The sequence below is a fragment of the Saccostrea echinata genome, unplaced genomic scaffold (genome assembly GCF_033153115.1).
Source record: "Saccostrea echinata isolate AGI-Se365-2 ecotype Australia unplaced genomic scaffold, CSIRO_AGI_Sech_v1 ptg000012l, whole genome shotgun sequence".
In the NCBI taxonomy this organism is placed as follows: Eukaryota; Metazoa; Mollusca; class Bivalvia; order Ostreida; family Ostreidae; genus Saccostrea; species Saccostrea echinata.
In genome coordinates, this window is record NW_026889761.1 from 6,223,606 (window position 1) to 6,246,553 (window position 22,948).

General features: G+C 30.3%; 1 protein-coding gene across 1 annotated transcript; it reads left to right on the top strand.

The window, feature by feature from the left end:
* The first annotated feature begins 199 nt into the window (after nt 1–199).
* On the top strand, nt 200–17,899 carry LOC133185837 (putative ferric-chelate reductase 1). The gene is made up of 12 exons (XM_061321124.1): nt 200–287; nt 10,169–10,366; nt 14,096–14,191; nt 14,773–14,920; nt 15,256–15,375; nt 15,858–15,973; nt 16,106–16,192; nt 16,428–16,508; nt 16,706–16,805; nt 16,940–17,086; nt 17,265–17,341; nt 17,437–17,899. Exons 1-12 carry the CDS (start codon nt 234–236, stop codon nt 17,530–17,532), a joined length of 1,320 nt encoding a protein of 439 aa, XP_061177108.1. The 5' UTR covers nt 200–233; the 3' UTR covers nt 17,533–17,899.
* The last annotated feature ends 5,049 nt before the right edge of the window (nt 17,900–22,948 follow it).

Genomic DNA, 22,948 nt, shown 5'->3' on the forward strand with positions numbered 1-22,948 from the left:
AATTTTATGAATGAAAAAGCTAGTAGGTTAGTCACAAGCATGTGATTTTACATCGAATGCTATCTATATCTCTGTAAAAAAAGAGGTCGTGCAAGACGCTAAGTTAACGATTATGTTCTACATTACGTTCTACATTTAAATGGTTTTTTTTTTAAATCCATGGTTTATAGCAACCTATATATAGGTAGACCGTGAAACCAAAATACCAGAACTTGAGTTTTTGATCTCAGAAAATGCGGTACGGAACTGCCTTCTTCCTCGCTTTAGTATCACTGCAATGCATTAAGGTAAGCTGCTGATATGTGGCTCATTGTTTTTAATATTTTGAGATGATTATTCCAGTTTTTCGTCAGACCTATGAACTTCACATGTAGTCAGTCATGTTAGTATACTATTGATTGTAAGTTATTTTTTCCTCAATATTTACTTCGTTCATGTTGTGTGTAAAACTAGTATTCCTTTAAAAATCGCACTTACGCCTGCATGATTGAAAAACAAAATATCTGAATTACCAGGTTGTGTCAGTATAATGAGTCTATACTGATATAATGAAAAAAAGAGACGTAAGAAAAATAGATTCTCTAAAGCCATGGGTTCAACGTATCGATGCCTTTTCAATTTAGCAGAAAAAAATTCGTCTGCACAATTCTTTAATCGTACATTTTTAGAAAATTGTACATTTATACAACTGTTAAAATTGTTTGTACAATTTAGAAAATCGTTTGAGCAATTTTTAAATTCGGTAGACCTTTAGTAAATCGTTTGTTTAATTTGTAAAATTATTTGCATTACTTATAATTATGCCATGTATAGATATCGAGCTTTACTCGTAAGCAAATGATTTGCATATGTGTATACTCAAGTAAGCACATGTCGCTGTATAAATGCACTCATGTACTCATGAGTAAATTTCTCCAATATGAACACAATATTAGAAATCGTTGCATGTATGAGTACGCATATTTTTTTTGTTTCAAACCTTTTTTTCATTTTAGGAAATTGTTCGTACGATTGTTTAATTCTTTTGTACAATTAAGAAAACCGTTTGTGCAATTTTTCAAAAACGTTGGACTATTCAAAAAATCGTTGTGGAATTTTTTGAAATTATTAGCAAAACTTAAAAATGGTTTGTAGGAGCATGCACTTTTTGTTTCAAATATTTTAGAAAATTGTTTGCACGATTGTTAAAATTTGTACAATTGAGAAATTCATACGTTGAATTTTTCAAAACCTTTCAGATAATTTAGAAAATCGTTTGTAAATTTTCAAAATTGTTTGCACAACTTAGAAATCGATTATACAAGTTTACAATTTAGATAAGGATGAATTTAAAAAAAATGACCAAACACATATCAACCTGCACTAAAAACACAGACAATGGGAATAAATTTCTATGTCCTAGCATATGTCTTAAAATAGTGTCTAAATAATACCTGCCAAATATCTTATTGATATCTCAATTCACTAAAAGGTAATGCCCCAAAATGATGCTAAAAATGTAAAGAGTGCAACACCATTTTGTGACATTTTGAAAATTCAATACTTTTTAAGATCTGTGAAATAAATATTATTGGTTTATGTAGGAAATACTTTCCTGATAATGGTCAAAGTATTAAGCTTTAAATGTAGACTGTAGCAATTTTTGATTGACCAAGCTGTGGTCATGGTTGATGTTGAAAAAATGTTATACCTTGTCAGAAGTGCATCAGAAAAAAATGTAATGTTGCCCCCCATCCCCCCCCCCCCCCCAATAAAAAGAACATCGATTTTAAAAATCTGAAAGACAATTAAGTCAAAAAAATTTCAAAGTGTAAAACATTAACTGATATAATTTAAAACTTAAAAATGTGATATAAATCACAAGCAGCATTAATGAGAGTCAAGTGTCTGCATACCCAATAATGTCAGGAGTGCAACATTTGATGTTTTGCCTCTTAGCATGGGAAAAAACTTTTATCAATATATGATTCTATGATTTCTATTTTGGAAAATAAAGAAACAAAGAACATTTTTACCAAATAGATTTTTCAATTACAGGGTCTGTCTGTGTTTCAGATCTATATTTCTCTGGTCAGAAGTGTAAAAAAATTTTTTTTTAAGATTCAAGTTATATGATGAATAGACTTCTATTCATGCTAAAAATTATTCTTTAATTAGTAATGATCTATTCGAATAATTTAATACAAATTTATTGATAGTAATATTATTGAAATCCTTCTGTTTTTCAATTTTATCAATTCAGATGTGTTCTTATCTTTTCTTTGATTTTTTTTATGAATGTAAGAAATAAACACTCTGAAAATTGTTATTAAATTCAAGTAATTCCACCTCAACTTCACTGAAACAACAGAACAAGTTCTGATGTAATTTTCGCTTCACAATTTTACTTTAAAGACTCCCATGCTCTTGGTCAGGAGTGCAACAAATATGTTAGAATTATTGCTGATCAAATATGAATAGCTAATATATATATATATATATATATATATATATATATATATATATATATATATATATATATATATATATATATATATATAGATATGTCGACAACCTGGGATATGTCGACGTCCTTTCGCGGTCCCGGCAGTATTTACATATATATGATTTGCAAAAACTCTGATATGTCGACCTCGGTAATGTCGACAACCCGGGTTATCTCGACGTATATTCACAGTCCCAAGAGCAAAATTTACCTTGGTATATGTCGACATCAGCAATTTTCTGCTCTACTGAACCTAACTGTTTGTCAGATAGGGTCGCTCGTCACGCACGGACGACTCCGGGTATCTCGCCGTCGTCAAAATTTCACAACTTTCACACCCATGTTTGACTGCACGTTGCTTAATTAATTCTATAGACTGTGTTTGTAGGTGAATCCCAAGCCCCTCGGCGTCTCTGAGAAGTTTATTGCTTAATGTTCAGCTTGGGTAATATCACTGCTAAATCTACACGATTCTGCGTAAATGTACAGACGGTTATTTTTATCGAAACCTAACATAACTTTTAAATTTGAAAAAGGTAACTAAATTAAAATGAATAACAAACACACTGAAAAATTCAAAATAAGGAATTAAAAGATGTTTTAATGATATTTTGTAGTTAAAATGTATTCAACAGGAAACAATCCAATTAACGACACGATTGACCAAATCAGCCGTAATTCATTCATCTGTAACAACACCACGTTAGTTTAGATACACAAATCTCTTTAAAAAATGAATTTTAATGTACATTCTTCCTGAAAGAAATAAGAAAAAAAAATAATCCGCATTTAATTTTTTTTTCCGTATATCGGATGTTGACTTTATACGGTTCGAAGTTTATAGAGCGCATTTCGTATCCTGTTCTGACGAATAGGCAAGTTACACGGGAATGCTGTAACTTTGTGCTGAAACTTTGTGAATTTAGAAAGATTTCGATAAAGAACACGTTAAATTATAAACAAAAATTTTAAAATAACTTCTTAGATTTTTAATAAAAATAGAGGGAATTTTGAAACATGTTGAGCTACAGTCTACATGTATATTGAAGTCTTTTGCTGTGCAGTGAAATCTTGGACGTCAAGTCTCAACTCTGATATCTCGACACCTCGGATATCTCGACATTTTCCGATGCTCCCGTCGATGTCGAGATAACGAAGTTTACCTGTATATATATATATATATATATATATATATATATATATATATATATATATATATATATATATATATATATATATATATATATATATATATATATATATATATAACATATTCCAAATAATCATGTTTTGAAGTATTGAAAATATGAAAAACTTGCCGCAAATAATAAAAAAAAATATAAAATTGACGAACTGATATACAAACAAAGAATGGGTTATTGTGTTTTATAATTTTTAAACCAATGCTAAGTAAAATACATGTCAAATATCAGGAGTGCAACACAATAATGTAAAATGGGGTGCTTACATCAAATTTTTGCACAGTTCAGAAAATCGTTTGTACGATAAGTTTATATAGTTAAAGATAATCAATTATACGATTTTTAACATATTTTGTACACTTTTTAAAATTATTTGTACTATTCACAATATACTTTGTGCGATTTTTAAAATTGTTTGTAAAATTTAGAATCATATCAAAAACGTCCAAAGGATTTTCATGACTGTACAAAAGATTGTCCAAATTGTACAAAAGATTTTTTTATTTAACGTCCAAAAGTTTTCTAAATTGTACAAACGATTAAGAATCGTGTAATTTTTCGAAAATTTTCGAAAACATCCGAACGAATTTTAACATACCTCTTTATGCAGAATTAAAATGATACTAGATATAATGTATAAGCCATCGAAGTTTTACTTTTTCAAAGAACATATTTTATAGACATTCCAAATCTTTACGATGCTTTGCCTAAAAGAATATCCTTTTTCATTTCTTTGAAACCACTCTTACTACAGGAACTGATGGATAAAGATATAAATGTACGAGGATTAGTAGCGTTTTAAGAATTACACATTTACACTGCAATTAGATACTCTTAGAAAAAACTATTTTAGATGGAAATGTTTTTGAGCAGTGGCTCTTCCATCAATGAAATAAAAAAATGATGTTCATATCAATAATACAATACGAGGGTACTTAGAAAAGTTCTTGGACACATTGATTTACGGAAAATATATTGTTTTGAAGAATGTCGTATGTCTAATTAAATTCTTATCTTTTGTTTATTAGTATGTAAAAAATCAGGCCCATTTACTATAATTTTGAAAATATACAATAATTTTTACTGTGCGGCCGTAAGATTCACGGAGCAATCACTTGACGTTAGGTGACGTAACAATCTGATTCCAGACCTGTTAAGCTTTTTCACAGTTCTAATTATAAATATCTTTTATATCTTTAGACTTTTCATGTCTTTTTTTCTTACTTAAAAATTGAATAACTATATTAAGACATGTTATATTTTTTCTAAAAATGTCTTTCGTGATTTTAGATGTCTATCGGATTTTAGTGAGATCTTAAAAACAATGTCTACTCAGTGCAGCGATCAGGTATGAGAAACAATGCAAATCCATGGGCGCAACGATAAGTAGGATATTGGGGGTATTGCAGAAGTTGATAATCAAAAATGTCAATCCTTCCATTCTTACAAAGTTGTACTTCTTGAACATTTTGGTACTAGATACGTGTAGGCATTCCCCAACAGCATCTTAAAACATTTTAGTCTCTTTCGGGCATTTTCCTTTCTGCAGACATCATTTTTTTATAGCTCGAGCGGTGCTCCAATACGTTCAATGACGTTACCATTCTTGGCTTTAATTTTACGCATTGATCATCTATAATTAGCGATAAACAGTCATAATTTAATTTAAACAATATTTTATTATGATTAAACATAACTGCATTGGACCGCAGGCACTGCCTATATAAGTTCTCTCTACAATACAGGTCAAGTCATACATGTTACAAGTAAATATTAATTACATAACATTGAAAAAATATATACATGTGTATATTCTAAAGAGATTATATATATATATATATATATATATATATATATATATATATATATATATATATATATATATATATATATATATATATATACATACACACACACACACACACACATACATACACATACATATATATAAAAAGAAGACAAAATAAGTAAGGAAAAAAAATATAAATGAGCTGATGATACTATATAAGTTTGCATTTAACATATATGACTGATAATTATAATAATATAAGTATAAACAGTCATAACTCCTCCAATCTAATTCAAAATTTTGCCAAATAACGTTTTATGAATATTTAAGTGACAGGTGAAATATCATAAATCTTCATGCGCTACAACAGTGCAATTTTCATTTTCAAAAAAAATATCTCTGTAATGTAAAGGTGCGAAAAAGTAACATGCTCCATAAAGCATGTTTTATCTAAACAATGTAGCTGTATGTTTTTAAAGATCATCGGAAAACACCAAATCTTTGCATATTAATTGGAAAATATGTATAGTTTTTATCTACAGAGTTTTACTTATTTCATTCAAATAGTGCGCCCATAATAGAACTTGTCCGTGAACTTTTCTAACAACCCTCGTATTTAACATACTTAATTATACGATTTTTTATATTTCTAACAACCCTCGTATTTAACATACTTAATCCTACTTAATATGAATTTATACAGAAGTAAATATAAACAATAAAATATTTTCTTCGTTCGTTAGTATAAGAATTAATGTTGCAGCTATTGCAGAAAAAAATTATATAAGCAGCTTACGTGGGCTATGTATTTTTTATGCAACAGCTGCAACATCAATTCCCATACTAATAAGCAAAGAAAACTTTTTATTGTCTAAATAAGTAATAATATGTGGTATACAATAGATTATAAATATGACGGATTTAGTCATACAAATATGTAAATATGTTTTGCCTTTGTCGGAAAACACATTGCTAGTACATGTAATTATAGTATTATATCAGCTGAAACTGTGAAGAGTATAACAGGTTTTAATTTGACACAGACCAGTAATTATGCTCTCTAACTTGTTTCAACTTTCCACTTAATTTTGGGGCGTTTTTCCTACTTATTTCTTTTGCTATAATTCTTTTTGAAAAAAAGCGATTCTACACTTTTTCACACCTGAGAGATAATGCTATGTTTGTCGTTCACGACTTTGCGGATATCAAAGGTCCGTTAAAACGCACTTTGAAAAAAAAATCAAAATGTGTTAAATTTGGGACCAAGTTAACGCACTTTGAAAAAGAAATCTTTTCAAAGTGCTTTAATATCGACCATATTAACGCACTTTGACAAAAATGTGCTTGTTGAATATTCTTCCAAATGTTAGGTATGATCAATAATTATTTGATCATATATGGATAACTTTTCGATGATGACGTTACGTCGGGAGATGTAGAGGTTTTAAAGGTTTTAAGTGTTTGTTTTTGTATTAAAGATTTACGTAAATGTTATAATGATAAGTGACTTAAAGCATCGAATTTTTCTTAAGGAAAAGGGGGCAATTTTGATTTTTCCATTGAAAAAATTTTCTCGCATAATATGATGGTCTTTTTATAGTTATTTGACAAGTGATTAGAAGTATGAAAAAAATGTTTATTCCCGCTCAATATTTTTTTTTTTACATCCATTCGTTTAGTATTAAGAGATATGAAAAAATGATTTATGGATTTTATACCTTTTTTTGTATTGCATTTGATATTGTAAAGCTACTTTGTCCAAAGTACACTGTAGAGTCAGTCGATTATTGTTGCTCAGATCAGCGATATGGCCCCTGAGCCTCTAATCTTTAATATAATAGGGTGCGTCATTTTTTTTCAGGAACGCTTATATCAGTTTTTTGATCTATTTTACGTTAATTGAAATTTATTGAAAGTATATCAATGTCATACCAATTATTTGGGTAGGAAAGATAAAGGGTTGGGCTGAGGGACCTTCTACCTGTCTTCTCCTCGTTCTCGATGAGGGTAGATCAATTCATCAGTTTTTCGGAAGAAATATAACAAAATAATGCTGTCTATTACTAAAATCTAAGTCCAGAATTTTTGTTTTGCACATATTTTTTCAAAGTGCGTTAAGTGTCTCCATGGTAAAAAATGTTGATGTACACTCTTAACGCACTTTGAAAAAAAAAGAAAGAGCGTTGATTTTGCAAATTTAGCGCACTCTGAAAACTTTTTTCAAAGTGTGTTAATTTTGTCCTAATTTTAATGCACTTTGAAAACGTTTTCCAAAGTGCATTGCCACAAGGGTCGTTGCCCTCTCACCTTATTCAGGTGGCGTGTCAATAAACTGATGTTATTTAAAAATATTTCTTAATTTACTTTTTACTAAATAATCGATTGAAAGCAGTAGCCGTGAAAAATGGAGATCTTAACTAATCGCCATACGGTTCATTCGGATTTTCGATCATAAAATTCAATTATCTTATTGAACCGAGACTGTGCTTTTTGGTTTGGAGAAAGTTCACCGTGGGGATTTCTTTTTACAATCATGCATGTATTAGTCATGTCAGTATGAAGCGCAAATGAAGCATATTATGTGAAAAGTTGCCCGTACTCAAAATATTAGAGCAGACGCTCTTTTCTGTACAACAAACACGAGAGAGAGAGAGAGAGAGAGAGAGAGAGAGAGAGAGAGAGAGAGAACCTCACAGAAAATTCAGTCATATTCAACTACTTAGGAAGATGATTTTCTTTTTCGCAAGGAAATTGAAACAGGTGCTGCATTCATTTTTCGTAATTTTTGACATTTTATTTAATGCACTACTAAGTAGAAAAAAGTTCATTAATATTATTAATTTAATTGATGAATATTTTTGTTTCTCTCAATGTACCAACTATTACCGACGTACCTAAAAGAAGAAAAAATATTGAAACACTCTTCCAACCCCAATTTCCTTTTTTGAAATACATTGATTGAATTCATTGCTACATTTAAATTTAATCTCTAAGGCCCATTACTTATATGAAACTTTTATTTTTCATCTATCAGTTCATAATCAGAGGATTATATCAGCTTTGGGTTAACACATAAATTTATAAAACTTAATTTTATCTGGAATTGCAATGAGCAATGCTACAAATAAAATAATTTTAATTACGATAGCACCGTGAAGGAAATTTGGTATTATTAGCTGTTGTGTTTAGTGCTTATGATTTAAGAATGTTAGGGTCTAGTATTCCACCGAGGAGACAAGCTTTTTTGGACAGGATTCGCGATAAAGAAAGTAGGACATTTATTTCATTTTATTAGCATTTGAATTTCAATGCAAAAGATGCTGGCTATATAAAATGTCCAGGCATTTGTTTTGAATTCTGTGAGAAACATTAAAAGATTTTTAAGATGGTTAACTGTTCTTTATCTTCATCTTTGTGAGTTAAATCATCCAATCATAAGGATGAAAACCCTCGTAATTACGGACAAAAGGAAGTTCCTCTTAACAGTTAATGAAAGTCTTATTATAGCAAATAGAAATACCAGTACTTCTAATTGTCCTTTGTTCAAAATTTTGCAGTGACTGCAGTAGCAGAAGTATATGTACATCTTATTGCGTTTTTGTTTTGTTTCGTTTTTTATGTTGTTTGTGTTTTGCTTTGTTTGTATAAATTTAATTTCTACTTCTGTTGTTTTAAGTTGCTTTAAAATTTGTATTATATCTTATTCTAACAGTAAATGTTGTATTCAGAAAGCACTGAATTTTATTAATTTATAAAAAAGTATAAATTTGTTCAGCTTTAGTAAAATGTGAAAACTTGGAATGCATACATGTGTACCCCCTTTACTGCACATATTTGAACAAAACATATTCATTATTCAACATGTAACTTTAATACCTGTTGTTTTATGGTGTTGTTCTCCAGGTTGGTTGCCACGATGCCTTTAAAATTTCGATTTCCATCAAAGATAAATACATACGAATATGCAAATTTTATTTTTAAATCAATTTTTTTTCTACATTTTGATAAATATCTCCCCTTTTATTCATCAAATGTTATATCATTATTTCTATGTCCATTTAATTTAAAGTTGTTTTTATAAATTTATATTTATGCTTTTTTTTTCAAAATGATGATTGCAAACTTACAGGATATCTATCTAGCAATTTAAAGTTGATTTTCTTAAGATCATATATATAAATGTTTGATAGACACATATTTAATAGGCATTTATATTACTCAAGTAAATAAAATATTCAATTAGTATAATCCTCACTTCTTAACTATTTGTATTATCACCTCAAGTATGGCGATCAATACCTTGGACTTTAATTACAGGAAAATTAAAAACAAATGGTTTACTACACCAGATAATTTTTGAGTTGAAATAAAAATATGAACCCTACTTACTTTCTGGAATGGATTAAATGGAATAAAAATGACACATACTCTAAAAAGTATTCCTAAAACAAACAAGACCGCACTGAAAAATTGTTTTTAAAACACTTTTGAGGATCAATATCTGCATGAAATGTGAGAGAAATTTGACTTTTTCTTTGGAATTAATTTTTTTTTGTATAAATTGTACTGATTGGACTTCAAAACCCCTGTCAGTATGAAATGTTCATACATATGCCCCAAACCGCACAATAAAACTTTTTTTTTCTTTTCAGAGTGTAATTTGTAAACCATATTTTCCCTCTGTATTCTTAGACAATACAAAGTTTTTCTCCGGATACAGCATGTGGAGTATCAAAAGGCTGCTTCAAATCGTACGAGTGTGCGTCCGGAGATTGCACTTACCTGGTCACGTGGTACAGGAGCGGGGACCAGATGAAATTTGAGTACACTTCTACTATCACGGCATCTAGTAAATACCTCTGCTTAGGATTTTCTGACGATGACGAAATGGTTAGTATATGGGAACTTATCTGAAAAAAAATAATTACCTAGACGTACTTTTTGAGATTAGAGTTTAAAATGGGGTCGATAGTGTTGCTCCTAGGTATTTTACCTAGAAAAATTTAATGATTGATGGGTTATCATACTGAATCTTTGATGAATTAAGTATAAATCATACCTTGAAATTTTATTTAATTTTAATACAATGATATGAAAAAAAATTACAATTTACCGTATCTAATTTTTTTTTGTTTCAAGGGACACCCTATTTCAAATAAAAAGTATGTGTGAAATATATGGAGATAACGAACAGTATTCAAGCTCAAAAGTCCATTAAACATTACAAAATAGGTGCAGAGCAAACACGGACCTCAAAAACATCAGAGGTGGGATCATGTGCCATGGAGGAGTGAGCATCCCCTGCCGACCGGTCACACCCGTCATTTTTTTGTCATGATCGGAAAATAACGGAAAAATCCGTCGACAATTCAGTGTGTAAATAATGGCCTAACAATTAGTATGAAAAACGTCAGTTAGTATTTGACTCAATGATAAATTGTATTTGCTGACAAGGTCATTGTATCGACCATAGAACTTACGAAATGATGACTTTAAACGAGACTGCTGATATTCTCTTGCTTAATCAACTTGTTTGTCAATAATTGACCTCGTTTTAGAAAATGTACATACGTAGAGCATGCTCTTGCGTATCGAATCAACTGAGAGATATAAACCCCGTATGCAGGTGATGAAGGTACTGTATATTGCTGCATAAGTAAGGGAAGACGGCGATTGAAAAGTTAAAGTCATCACGTTTATCATAAAGCTTGGTTGCTAGATTACCATTAACGTCTTTTTCAAGTAAAATATTCAAATATGAAACAGTTGTGTCAGACTCTGTGGTATCTTTTATCTCAAGCTCACCAGAATATATCGTATCGACAATAGAATGGAAATAACCATTGTTAATTGACAATACGATATATCTAAATGTCGAGTTGAAGGCCACAGCAAGTATTTTCTTTTTATCACGTATAAGATTTTGGTTGAACATTTACTGGAACCCGCTATGTATCTTTGTTTGTAAGGATTTTTATGAAGTTTCGGAATCCAATATAGATATGGTAATTCATATTCATTTTGGTTGTTTGGAATATTAAAAATATATTTTTCACTGGATGACCCTGCAACTATTTGAACGATTTTGCCATCCCCAACAGTTGCTTACTTTTTCCTTATAGAAGATTGAATAATCCAATGAGTTGTTAACTATTTAAGGACATGGGATACTAAAAAAATATACGAGTATTATCGCATTTTAAAACATATTTGGTAAAGGCTTTAATTTTGCAAGAAAAACAGATAATTAACACAATTTTTTTTCTTTTAAAGCAGTCTTATTTTTTCCATTCTCCCCAATCTATACTTAAAATTTTGTATTAAAGTCATGAAAAAATAAAATCCCGAAAATTAAATAAAAATTTACTCCAATTTATCATGTAACAAATAAATTGGAATCCAAATCAATAAAGAACAAGAATATATGAAAAAAGCTCCACCCACTCCAAAGTTTAGGTATCCTATAAGCTTAAGACACACTGTAAACGGTTTGTGAAGAAAGAAAAGGGAAAGTCAGGTATTTGTATCTATAGGGACGGATATATCCAAAAGTCTTAAAATCTCATTGAATCGCCCTCATTCTGTGGTGAACTTTTTCTAAAGGAAAAAAAAATAATTCGAATCCGTTAGCAGTCTCTTTTAAAATATGTTGCAGAAGAAAGCCGAAGGATTAATTTAACACAGGTGGAAATATAAGCTTCTTCAAGATTCCTGGCGGAAGTTAGAAAGGGTCTGTCCTTTGTGAATCCCTAGATGGACATTCATACAAATGTTAAATTGAACTGGAAACATCAAACAACTTATAAAATGAGGAATATGTTTTACGGACTGTGGAGTAAATCGTCTATGAAGTACAAGTAAAGCTACTTGCACCTAAATATTTTCAGTAAATTCCTGCAAGTTCCATAATGCACCATGAATGTTTAGGGACAAACGGATATGTAAGATATGGATGTTTGACTTTTTCATTTTTGCGGATTACCTGAACGTACGCACACCTCAAGAAACTCGCCCCTCCCCATTCCAACACACATGAAATATATGGAGATAACGAACAGTATTCAAGCTCAAAAGTCCATTATACAATACAAAATAGGAGCAGAGCAAACACGGACCTCCAAACATCAGAGGTGGGATCAGGTGCCATGGAGGAGTGAGCATCCCCTGCCGACCGGTCACACCCGCCGTGTGCTCCTTGTCATGATCGGGAAATAACGAAAAAATCCGTCGACAATTCAGTGTGTAAATAATGGCCTAACAATTAGTATGAAAAACGTCAGTCAGCATTTGACTCAATGATAAATTGTATTTGCTGACAAGGTCATTGTATCGACCATAGAACTTACGAAATGATGACTTTAGACGAGACAGCCGATATTCTTGTTTCATCAACTTATTTGTCAATAATTTACCTCGTTTTAGAAATTGTACATAAGTAGAGCATGCTCTTGCGTATCGAATCAACTGAGAGATATATACCCCGTATGCAGGTGATGAAGGTTTATTGCTGCATAAGTAAGGGAAGTTGACGATTGAAAAGTTAAAGTCATCACGTTTATCATAAAGCTTGGTTGTTAGATTACCATTAACGTCTTTTTCAAGTAAAATATCCAAATATGAAACAGAGGTGTCAGACTCTGTGGTATCTTTTATCTCAAGTTCACCAGGATATATCGTATCGACATAAGAATGAAAATAGCCATTATTAATTGACAATACATCGTCGATATATCTAAATGTCGAGTTGAAGGCCACAGCAAGTGTTTTCTTCTTTTCACGTACAAGATTTTGGACAAATTCTGCTTCATATGAATACAAAAAAGGTCTGCTAATAACGGGGCGCAATTGGTACCCATAGGAATTCCAATAGATTGTTGGAAGACCTGGTCTCCAAAAACCACATAGATATTGTCAATCAGAAACTCAAGCATCTTTTTAATGTCAACTTCAGAGTACTTGTGTGTACAATCAGAATGTTTTTTTTAACAAAATAATTTTGCAAATGACCAATGACAAGGTAAGTATATTTACGAGTTCCATTTTTATTGAAAAAGCAGCTGTCAATGATATCAAAAAGCCTGGACTTTAATTTATCGTGGGGAATGGTTGTGTATAAAGTTGAAAAGTCGTAAGTTTTTAAGCTGTTGATTTTGGTAAAATCTTGTGATTTCAAATTTTCCAAAAGTTCCTTGGAATTTTTAAGTATCCACATCTGATTTACACCACTTCTCGAATATATTGTTGCACAGTACTCTTGAAGTTTCTCCTTCACCACTGTTAATATCTTAGTGAGGAGTAAAGATAGAGGCTTGGTTGAACATTTACTGGAACCCGCTATGTATCTTTGTTTTTAAGGATTTTTATGAAGTTTCGGAATCCAATATAAATATGGTAATTCAAATTCATTTTGGTTGTTTGGAATATTAAAAATATTCAAAACTGACATATGATTTTAAAGAATTTCTTACTTAGAAAGGGAACTATGAGTATAAGTTGGATTACCACTTGTAGAATTAAATCCAAGTTCCTCTAAAATACATTTAATATAATGAGCCTTACAAACAAAGACAATGTTGTTACATTCATTTAGCCATAAAATTTTTGTTTCTGTATTTTCAGGGTGAAGACAGTACTATGGCGTGTAAATACGTGTCTGGTAGTGTCTCGGTAGAGGGGGGTTTTAATGTGGATGAAACCTACACTGTTTTGTCTAATGTAAGTCTTTTTAAAGTCATCTAGACTACATCCAATACATTAATAAATTAATTTCGATGAAAGTAAAGATCTTTTTCTTTGACATTTTAATCGAAATCATTTTGTGTTAAAGTCTTATTGTACAAGGTCTCTCTGATTATTTATCACATTGTGTGTTTGCAACTGTAATCTTGAACGTTACCTTTTCAAGTAATCAACATGGAAACCATTAGACTTGTGACACTGTTAATCTTGACTAAAATTCAAGGGTATTTCATGACCTTGAATTAACTTCAAAGTCACAATCCTTGAAAATAAAATCGTCAGTAGATATCATTGAATTAAAGAGGCATTAACATTTAGTTTTCCACTGCATATTATTAGATGCATAAAATTGATACTCTCCTCTACATCGTCTAAGCTAAAAGAAAACATCGTTTCAAAAAATAAAACCAGTAATTTAATACGAAAATTTCACAATGAACATTTATTATTCATAATTTGATAATACTTGAAATAAAAAAAACAATATTTTAAAAATGAGTACATGTACATGTATGGATAAATATTCAAATTATCATTCAACATTTTATTTCTTTTAGCCGCTGGAGAAAATTTCTAATGTTGTTACTTCTGCAACAGGATCCATATTCAAGTGTTCATTTGACAGGCAAATCAATTCAACCAACCCTAAAATCTTTGACCTAAATACAAAATGGTACCTTCTGATTGCGGAAGGATTTATCAGAGGTAAAAACAACAATCAATATACTAGTATTAGCTATCTAAACCATCTGGTCTTCAACTGCTCTGGAACTAATGGAAAGAGCAAGGTGAGTAGTCTTTCAAATTATGGAGTCTGCTTCTATTGTTCTTTTATTCAAACTAACAGAGTTCATATAATGGAATTTAATTTAATTATACCTTTGTTCAATCTAACGGAGTAGATAAAGTTTATACGTTTTTTGTTCAATATTGCAGAATAGAATAGAAATAAGAGAATGTTTAATACACATATGGAGTTCTGTATCTTGTATGTGTTTCAATATTTTGAGTATATGAAATAAATGTAATTTTTATTGTAGACGGGATGATGCAGGAGCACTATTTCGAACACACTCCCCATTCTGAGCATACTGTCGATATGTTTGGATTCGAAGTCATCACAGGAAAACGACTGAAGGAGCCAATAGTAAAGATACATGGTAAGTGTTTGTACAGTTTCAGGAGCAAATAGTATAATAGATTAACACCCAACTAGTGTTGAACAGAAGAAATGGAAAAGATTTTAGAGGAGCCCCTTAAATGCCTCTCCCCCCAATCGAGAGTTTTTAGTTTACTCTTTTGCTGGTGTCTTACATTTTCCTACTTAATTAAGAACGATCCTCTGATCATGGAAATGAGATTCGTATACCAAACAAAATTTGAGACAAATTAGCCTGAATACATAGATAAGATAAAGATTTACCAAATAGGAAGTTAACTCTATAAAGGTTAATTCCTTCCATAGGTAAGATATATTTATTTTAATGAAAGAAATTTCCTCAAATGTGCCACTCTTATATCCTCTACTCTTACAGATTCAGAAAGTTCTTGTCAAGAAGATTTTGTTTATAAGATAAATTATTATACACAAAGTAGTTTTGAGTAAAAAAAAATATACGCCTCCTTTTTTTGACGGTTACAGGGTTTATCATGGTCTTGGCTTGGATGGTTTTCTCCAGTATAGGCCTGATTATTGCCAGGTACTTCAAATCAGAATGGAGTGAAAGAGTTATCTTAGGACAGAAAGTTTGGTTTCAGGTAGGCATTACAACTATAACACACAAACATACATGATAGTATACAAAATTTACAAAAAAAAAAAATCAGTTATATCATTGAAATGTCAATTAAAATGAAACAAAAATAGTTATATAATATTGTAATTATCAGGTTCATCGTGCTTGCATGGTATTAGTGCTTCTACTGACGGTGATTTCATTCTTCATCATTATACTGTCTGCGGGAAAATACAGAGATGTAAGTTAATACAGTATTAATGTTTTTATTCTATAATTAATGGTTACCAAGATGCTCATCGATGCTAAATCTAAATACACAAATTGATAATGTACATACATTGCTATAAATTTCCTAATTTATTAATGACAATACAATGAAATAGATGCAGAATGAAGTACATGAACATGTATTTTTAATTATATTAATTTCAGACCAATATGTCAAATGGCTTTATTAATTATTTTCATTTCAGAATTTAGAGGCTTCTGACAAAGATTATTTAAATTCTCATCCAATCTTAGGAATCGTCATATTGATTTTGACCTGCATTAACGTATGTATCTTATATAGTAAATACAGATCGATTCTGATAATCTTTTTACTTACATTTATATATAAACTTTTAACAATGACTGAAGTACATCTTCTGTATTACTAAATTGACGTTAAATAATGATAAAGTAATCAATTAATGAATACTTTATTAGAATTTTAGCCCATCATGTCATTCTTTATTTATTCATATTTCAGCCAATCATGTCGTTCTTTCGGTGCTCTCCAGACGATGACAGACGCAAATACTTCAACTGGGCTCATTTTATTGTCGGGGTTTCTGCCCATATTTTAGCAGGTTACTAAAATATATTATGAATCAAAAAGGTTTATTATAAAAGTAAAGGCTTCAATATATTTCGGTTAAAACGTGGTTGCTAAAGACACAAAATTGAATTAAAGTGACCTGTGTGTGTGTTTTTTTTTTTGTAGTGATAAATATCATTTTTGGTCTACAGTTGACAAAATCTGCAGTAAAAGTTGGAGCTACATACGTTATGTATGTATACATAGCTCTGTTTGTTATGTTCGAAGTTGTATTTGAAATTTTAAAGATGCAAGAGAATGGTCAAATAAAAGGTACTTTTTCTATTCTCTCTCTCGCTCTCTCTCAAATCATTTTTTGTTAAACGGACTCGAGAGAAATCATGAAATAAATCTTATTCTAACTGAGTATAAACGATATACTTTTGATATTGATTCTTATTTAATTACTTATGCATAGTATTACATGTAATTAATTTTTTATTTCAAAAAGATAACAAGTCGTATGATGTAAGCATGACAAATATAACCGATAAGAAAACAACTGAGAAATCGGAAGTAACTAATAAGGTATGTTTATAATGAAATCCAAAATATTCTATTAGTCAACAAATGTAAAAATAACAAGGTATTCTCATAATATTTGTAATATTATTTTTTTTTAGTTTTCTCGCACGAGGCTTTTCCTTCTGATCGCTCACCTGGTTACTATTGGTGTGTTGTCATTGACTGTCATTGTGTATATATTCCTGGGCATATGAAAAAAGACAATTACAGCACAGTGGGCTACATGAAATGATTTACAAAAATCAAGGATGGCCTATAGAATCTCAAAACAATTAGAAGTTACCTAAATATGTAATACAAATATGATATCTAAGCTGTACTTACATATATGAACGCAGCAAAGTGGGCTAAATGAAATGATTTACAGAAATCAAGGATGGCCTATTGAATCTCAATACAATTAGAAGCTTGCCTAAATATATGTAATAGAAATTATCTAATCTGTACATACATATATGAATGCAGATTTTTTTTATAATACTCACTTTAACACAGGGTCAATATCAAGATACTTATTTTCACTGAAATTTTTAAAATTATTTATCAACCATTTATTTAGATAGTGAGTGCAATTTTGTTTTATAAATCAGATACATTGCCTGTATTCTATATTGACACTTTCATCATATATAAGCATTATTTTAACAGGATGCTAATTTTAGCTACTGATTGATGATTGCTGACATTATAATTATTAATGTCGTGCAATCCTCTGCTCCTGTGATTGTTATAAATAATTGTACATATTTTTGTGACATTCCTTTCGACCCCCAATCAATGAGTTTTAATTCCCAAACAAACGCAAATGTATAATAATGACAATAGAAATGCTTAATGCATTCTTATCCTTTTGTAAGTAGGTGCATATCGGTTAATGGTGTAATTTGCTAATAAATACCGAATTTGAAATGGGCTGATTGCTATTAAAAAAGGATAGTGCTCGTAGTACCTTGTAGGTATGGAACAGGTATGTGTAATGTTCATATTGGTATCTTTTGTTTCTATTCAATCTCATAAACTGAAGTGAAAGGAAATGCTTTAGAAATTTTATTTTTTATTCAGATTTCAACATTCTGAAGATACTAATAATCTATGATAGTGGCCAATAATGGCATAATGTTCAATCTTGTACTCACTAGTACGAGTAAGGAAACATAAATGTATTTAATTTTGAGAATTACAATTACTATATACATAATTTACTAAAAAGAATTAATTTCTATAAATGTTTTATACAGCTGGTGTAAAGACATCAGCCTTATTTCCTTGATACTAGTAAGAAGTCCTAATGTCATTTTGAATATTTTTACTGAACTTTTATAAAATGTATATTTTGGAGAATTAAACGTTAATATAATAAAAAAATCTAAATACAACTGGAGTTTTTTCTTTTCATAGTGAAAAAATTGGCTACTTATCAAATGAGGGTTTTGTTCACTATACACATTCTTCTTTTTCACTGCAATATCAATAATTGATTTTATCATAAAAGTTAATTTAAAAAAAATGACTTGACACAATGAAAAACCCTGCACCATAAATGCAGGCTATATGAATGAATCTATATGTCTCAGTATGTTTCTAACGATATTGCCTAAATTGCTGCCAATTATCTCATTGAGATCTCAAGTAACAAAAAAGTGTCAGAAAATGATGCTAAAAAGTTTCGGTAGTGCAACTCCTTTTTATGACATTTTATACTTTTTTGGACGGTTTGTAAAATAAAGAACTGATTATGTTGAAACAAATGGTTTCCTCATAAAATCAATATACTGAGATTTGAATTAAGACTGGTGTTACTTTGTTTTTACCAAGTTATGGTCACAATTTTTACCAAGTTATGGTCACAATTGATGCTGAATAAAAACTATGTTAGAAGTGAAACTGAAAAAAAGTGTTTTCTTGCCAAACGTTTTTTTTTAAAACCTGTATGAGAATCGTGCCAAAATACAATTTTCAAAGTGTAAATCTTGCTGTGCTCAAAATTCTCACTAATCAATTACCTGAGTACTTAAGCTGTATCATTCCTCCTAAAAGAAAAAAATGTTTCATTGCATAATACACGAAACAGTGAAGATTACAAAGTTCCAATCAGCAGATTAGAACTTTACAGAAATCTTTTGTACCCGACACTATTCGAAAATGGAACTCAATGAAATTAGAAGTCAGAGATGCAACTTCACTCAATACATTAAAAAAAATATTACAGAAATAATTACCGGTACCAAACCCCCGAAATATTATTTTCTTTTGGTAAACGTACTATCAATATTATACACACCAAATAAGACACAACTGTTTGCTAAATTATGATCTTTACAGACGAAATATTATTGCTTCTCCTAATTGTATTTGTATTCAGAATGACGACTTTTATCATTTTTTCTTTGTTTGTAAGAGATAAATAATAGCGAGAAACAATCTTTTTGACAAACTGGAAGAAACAATCCTAATAGATACACATCTGTTACTATGGGGTAGTGACACTTTGTCTTATGCTATGAACTGCTTTATTTTAGTTCATAAATTCATTAATGAATCTGGAAGATTTGATTTACATTTCAATTTGTTTAATTCATTTTGCCAATATTATTTACTATATGTTGTTAGTATAATGACAATTGTACTAGCTGTATTAACTTTACTTACACCAGGAGAAGAACTTGTGAGTTGTAAAAAATTGTTTCTGATCCTTTTGTGTTAAACAATGATATATGTTCAAATCAAATTAAATCAACTAACTGATTTACCACATACAGACTCTAAATGTTTTGTGAATAACGAGCAGAATTTATAAGAGTCAAATATATGTGAATGCCCATTTATGCCAGGGGTGCAGCGACTGATGGTTTGTTTCCAATCTAATAAAACCTTAAAATACTTTACTACTATGATTTTATTCTTGGGGGGGGGGGAGCAAATACCCTAAGAACATTTTTACTCTATTATTAATTCAATTACAGGATCTGTCTGTGTTTCAGATCCATATTTCCACAGCCAGGAACGCAACAAATTTCTTTTTAAGATCCAAGTTCAAGATGAAATAACTTCTGTTCATACTTATTATCTTAATTTGATCTATTAGCATTCTATTTGATTAATTTAAAACTAACTTAATGTCAGTTTTATTAACTGATATAGAAGCTGTTCTCTCTTTAATTGTATTCACTCATATTAATAACTTTTCTGTTTCTTTTTTAATTTAGAGTATTCATTAAAATAATTTTAAATTATACGACAAGTTTATTGTAGCACACAGAAATTGTTCTCGTGTAGTTTATACTTAAAAGTTCTTTAGAGTCTGATAAGTCTAGTAAGTTCACTGTCGGGAGTGCAACAAAAAACGTTTAAAATAGTCAATGATCAAGTATGCATGAAATATATGGAGATAACGAACAGTATTCAAGCTCAAAAGTCCATTATACAATACAAAACAGGAGCAGAGCAGACACGGACCTCCAAACATCAGAGGTGGGATCAGGTTCCATGGAGGAATGAGCATCCCCTACCGACCGGTCACACCCGCCGTGTGCTCCTTGTCATGATCGGGAAAGAACGGAAAAATCCGTCGACAATTCAGTGTGTAAATAATGGCCTAACAATTAGTATGAAAAACGTCAGTCAGCATTTGACTCAATGATAAATTGTATTTGCTGACAAGGTCATTGTATCGACCATAGAACTTACGAAATGATGACTTTAGACGAGACAGCTGATATTCTTGTTTCATCAACTTATTTGTCAATAATTGACCTCGTTTTAGAAATTGTACATACGTAGAGCATGCTCTTGCGTATCGAATCAATTGAGAGATATATACCCCGTATGCAGGTGATGAAGGTATATTGCTGCATAAGTGAGGGATGTTGACGATTGAAAAGTTAAAGTCATCACGTTTATCATAAAGCTTGGTTGTTAGATTACCATTAACGTCTTTTTGAAGTAAAATATCCAAATATGAAACAGATGTGTCGGACTCTGTAGTATCTTTTATCTCAAGCTCACCAGGATATATCGTATCGACATAAGAATGAAAATAGCCATTGTTAATTGACAATACGTCGTCGATATATCTAAATGTCGAGTTGAACGCCACAGCAAGTGATTTCTTCTTTTCACGTACAAGTTTTTGGACAAATTCTGCTTCATATGAATACAAAAAAAGGTCTGCTAATAACATAAATACCAACAAAATTTGAATAGCAGAATGTTTCTAGTTTCTAGTTGAAACTGCATATTTTGTTACATTTTTAAACCACGCCACTTGTTTACTTACTCTCAAGAGTTAATTTTCAAACATGTTTTTCATTAAAAGCTTTTCTTACAAAGTCAATATCACTTTAAAATCAAGATACGAGCTGGTCAAAATTTACATTGAAAACACTGATTATATATCGCAATTATTCCGAAATAGAATTTCATTTCCTTAATATCATAAACATTTTGCCTAGTGTTTAACATTTTTTATTTCATCGTTCATGTACAGTATTTTTAATGAAAAAAAAATGTAAAAATCGTTAAAATTCACACATATATCTATTTGGAATTACAGTTAATTTAATTACAATTGGGGTTGTATTTAAGAGAGGGTAGCTAGCAGATGTCTTCTTATGAACTGTTGCTACCACAGCCTTTGAGATAAAAAGTAAATATCTTGGTTTTGATTCAAGTTCAGTTGACTGAAGTCGACCGAATGCCTTCTGAGGATTCTCTGTCACAAAAGATTAATAAGTAATCTTTATTTTGAAAATTCTATTAGAATGAGGAAGTTCTAATTATAAACATTTAAGATTGGGTCGCATTACATGGATCTTTATTATATTAAATCAAGATAAAGGAGTACTATAATCAATCTAACTTCATCGATATTGTTTTGATTGGTTTCATATTTACCAGCAATTTTTTAAATCGTCTAGTTTATCATTGCCACAATTCTAAGCAAACAATTCTTATACATGGAGAAAATGCCAATAAAATTTCTTTAACTTTAAAAATTCAAACAATGTGTATAAGATTTATCCCTCAAATACATTTAATTTTTTTTATGTCAGATACTATCTAAACTTCTAAATTATATCTGAATTATACAGCAATGAAGGGGAGTATATTCAATGCCATTCAATTTTGCAGTAAATGGATAATAAAGTACAATATTCTTCTTAGCATCCCGGAAATTAAAAAAAAAGTTGCTAAAATGTAATAGTTGTACCATTGAATTATATTTCTCTCTATAAATTCTATCTATTTTCTCTTACAATATGAAGCGTGATGTATTGAGGCGTATTTTGTAATTCATTTGCTATTCTATTCATTCAACAACCATAGCTTTCTCTTCACCTTCTTTTAAAGATTATAAGGGACTCATAAGGGATTTAAAAAAATGTAAACAGAGATTTTTATTCTCATATTGATCAAGTAGTTTAAATTGCAAGACAAATAAACATACTCTCTCTGGATGATTTGAATGCAGATGAATAAGTCAAATGTAATATGACGCTTTTACGGAATCATTGCTTTAGACCAAATCTGGCGATGACTTAATATTGAGTTTATATTTCTTTTTATCTTTTATTCAGATTTAAACAAAACGTCATTAATAACCATGTGAGC

Excerpts from the sequence above, each read along its gene's own strand:
- LOC133185837 (XM_061321124.1), top strand. The coding sequence starts at position 234 with ATGCGGTACGGAACTGCCTTCTTCCTCGCTTTAGTATCACTGCAATGC. Across the intron at positions 14,921-15,255 it reads TGCGGAAGGATTTATCAGAG|ACGGGATGATGCAGGAGCAC; the intron begins GTAAAAACAACA and ends TTTTTATTGTAG. Across the intron at positions 15,974-16,105 it reads GACAGAAAGTTTGGTTTCAG|GTTCATCGTGCTTGCATGGT; the intron begins GTAGGCATTACA and ends TGTAATTATCAG.